At 53.8% G+C, this 2,338-nt stretch overlaps 3 protein-coding genes across 3 annotated transcripts; all 3 read right to left on the reverse strand.

Moving 5' to 3' along the window:
- Position 1: 1 nt before the first annotated feature.
- Positions 2 to 283, reverse strand: TraAM80_08064 (10 kDa heat shock protein; the record flags this gene model as incomplete). The annotated part of the gene is made up of 1 exon (XM_029384825.1): positions 2 to 283. A coding segment is annotated over one exon (282 nt), but the record flags the coding sequence as incomplete, so codon positions are not given.
- Positions 284 to 579: 296 nt separating this feature from the next.
- TraAM80_08065 (thiolester hydrolase) lies at positions 580 to 1,650 on the reverse strand (the record flags this gene model as incomplete). Its single annotated transcript, XM_029384826.1, has 1 exon — positions 580 to 1,650. One exon carries the CDS (start codon positions 1,648 to 1,650, stop codon positions 580 to 582), a length of 1,071 nt encoding a protein of 356 aa, XP_029235334.1.
- Positions 1,651 to 2,025: 375 nt separating this feature from the next.
- Positions 2,026 to 2,328, reverse strand: TraAM80_08066 (10 kDa heat shock protein; the record flags this gene model as incomplete). Its single annotated transcript, XM_029384827.1, has 1 exon — positions 2,026 to 2,328. One exon carries the CDS (start codon positions 2,326 to 2,328, stop codon positions 2,026 to 2,028), a length of 303 nt encoding a protein of 100 aa, XP_029235335.1.
- Between the last annotated feature and the right edge of the window lie 10 nt (positions 2,329 to 2,338).

Below are 2,338 nucleotides of genomic sequence, written 5' to 3' on the forward strand. Positions count from 1 at the left end.
GCAGGGAGTCCTCGTTGTAGAGGAAGAACTCCTCACCCTCCACCTTCACACTGCTGCCACCAAACTCGGGAAGCAGCACCGTGTCGTTCACCTTCACTGTGGGAGTCCAGTCCTTCGTTGCGGCGGCGACGGCAACCACAGTGCCCTCGTTCACCTTGCCGGCCACCTGCTCGGGGATGAGCACGCCAGCCTTCGTTTGCTTCGCCGCCAGTGTGCGTCTCACCAAAACACGCGAGCCAAGCGGCTGCAGCGTCTTCAGGGCAGTGAACGTGGCGCGGAACATTGGCAGAGTGTAGTTTGTCGCGGTTGTTTAGTGGAAAAAAAAAAGAAGTAACTTCTTTGTTTTCGTGTGTTGCAGTGGTCGCTTTGCTTTTCATCGCATGTGCGGCAACGAGTGGAAGATAACAACAAAATGTGGGATAAGTCGGCAGCGGCGCCATGAGGCTGGCAAGAAAAACAGAACAGAGTTACAGGGAAGGAGTAAGAACAGGTAGCTGTTTCTTTCTTATTTGCAATTTTAAGCAAAACAAGCAAAAAGAATAGTGAGGGGGGGGGGGAGCGTGTGCAGTAACGTGTGGGCTAACAGCAAATGCAGAGGACGCCGATGGCAGCAATGTGGGGCGGTGCTCCGTCCGTCAGGACGCCCTGGGCAAGAAATCCCAAGTCCGCCATAGTCTTCCCACGACTTTCCGCGGAGGAAGCGATGACGGCGTCTCTTGAAACATCGTCAATAAAAAATAACGTGACGATCACAGACCGGTGGTCCATTGGTGTTTCCCGAACATAATCAATGTGAAGACGCCGGAGGAGGAGGTCCCCAACGATGGCGTTGACACCTGCATCCAGCAAACGAGGAAAGATCGTTGTTTGATCCGCCAGCGCCGACCGGAAGGCGTTTATGACCAGTTGAATAAGCGCCATCTGATTCACATGCCCGTTAAAGTCTATGTCGCTGTGTCGAATATGAAACTCGCGGCGGTAGGCAACCTGCAGTGGCGCAGCGGAGGCGTGCGTGGGCAGCGGATTCACCGTCTTACAGCATGTTTCGTCTGTGAACACTCCTGAGCGCGCCAGGAAGCCGGCAAGGTCGATGCGAACTGCACGTGGCAAAGTCACTGTCAGCTGGTGTCTTTGCATTGTCTCCAGCAGCATCGCCGCTCTTTCCTTCGGGATGGGCACCGGCTTCCGGCTCACCTTGGAGACAGTCACACCGGTGAGCTTAAACACACCAATCGGGACTTTTTTCGCCTCGTCAGTGGCATCGTAGTGGAAAAGCCTGCCGTAGATGCCGAAGCTGCTGTTGCCGACGTGCGAGACCCAAAACTGACCCCAAAAAAAGAGGGACGCGGGGGTGATTTTGCCGTCAAACTTTGGCATCTCCCCCGTCAGCTGCGCTTCAACGCCGGCAAAAAAAACAGTGACATCCCCGCCAGGCTCGACGTAGCCCTCGTCAACAGCCTCACTTGCACCCTGTGCGCGGTTGCTGCGGGGGCGGCAGTAACACCAGCCGTGCTCCATCGCAAACCGCACACCAAAATTCGCCAGGTGATTCACCGTTGTGACATCAATCTTAGTGTGCTGCAGCGGTACAAAAGGATTCACGGGGATATGATACGTGATCGCCGACCCATCCGAATCAACCTTAAACATTTATTCTTCTTAGCTTGTGTTTCGTCGCCTTCCTTTTGATGTTTGTGTACGTCTATATTATATGCAGCGAACTTATTTCAGGTTCCGATTCAAACAAAAAGTATGTGTGCGCGTGTACATATGTATGTGTAGGTGCCAAATCGGTACCTCAGACAAAACAAAAACAAAAAACGCATTAACGAAGTCTCTAAAAAACCTCCAGCATCCAGAGACATGTACAGTTCGCACGCAAACAATGTCACCACACACGCACACGCATACCCCCTCACCCAGCTGGCAATTAACCCATTAATTAGGTACCACAAATAATAGTAATAATAAAACTTTCATCGCATAGCTCCTTGGCCTCTGTGGAGAAGTCACGCACAGTGCAGCTTATCCCTGCAGCACACCGAGCAGGGAGTCCTCGTTGTAGAGGAAGAACTCCTCACCCTCCACCTTCACACTGCTGCCACCAAACTCGGGAAGCAGCACCGTGTCGTTCACCTTCACTGTGGGAGTCCAGTCCTTCGTTGCGGCGGCGACGGCAACCACAGTGCCCTCGTTCACCTTGCCGGCCACCTGCTCGGGGATGAGCACGCCAGCCTTCGTTTGCTTCGCCGCCAGTGTGCGTCTCACCAAAACACGCGAGCCAAGCGGCTGCAGCGTCTTCAGGGCAGTGAACGTGGCGCGGAACATTGGCAGAGTG

Source organism: Trypanosoma rangeli, assembly GCF_003719475.1.
Source record: "Trypanosoma rangeli strain AM80 chromosome Unknown Tra_15.4_contig_00371, whole genome shotgun sequence".
Classification (NCBI taxonomy): Eukaryota; Euglenozoa; class Kinetoplastea; order Trypanosomatida; family Trypanosomatidae; genus Trypanosoma; species Trypanosoma rangeli.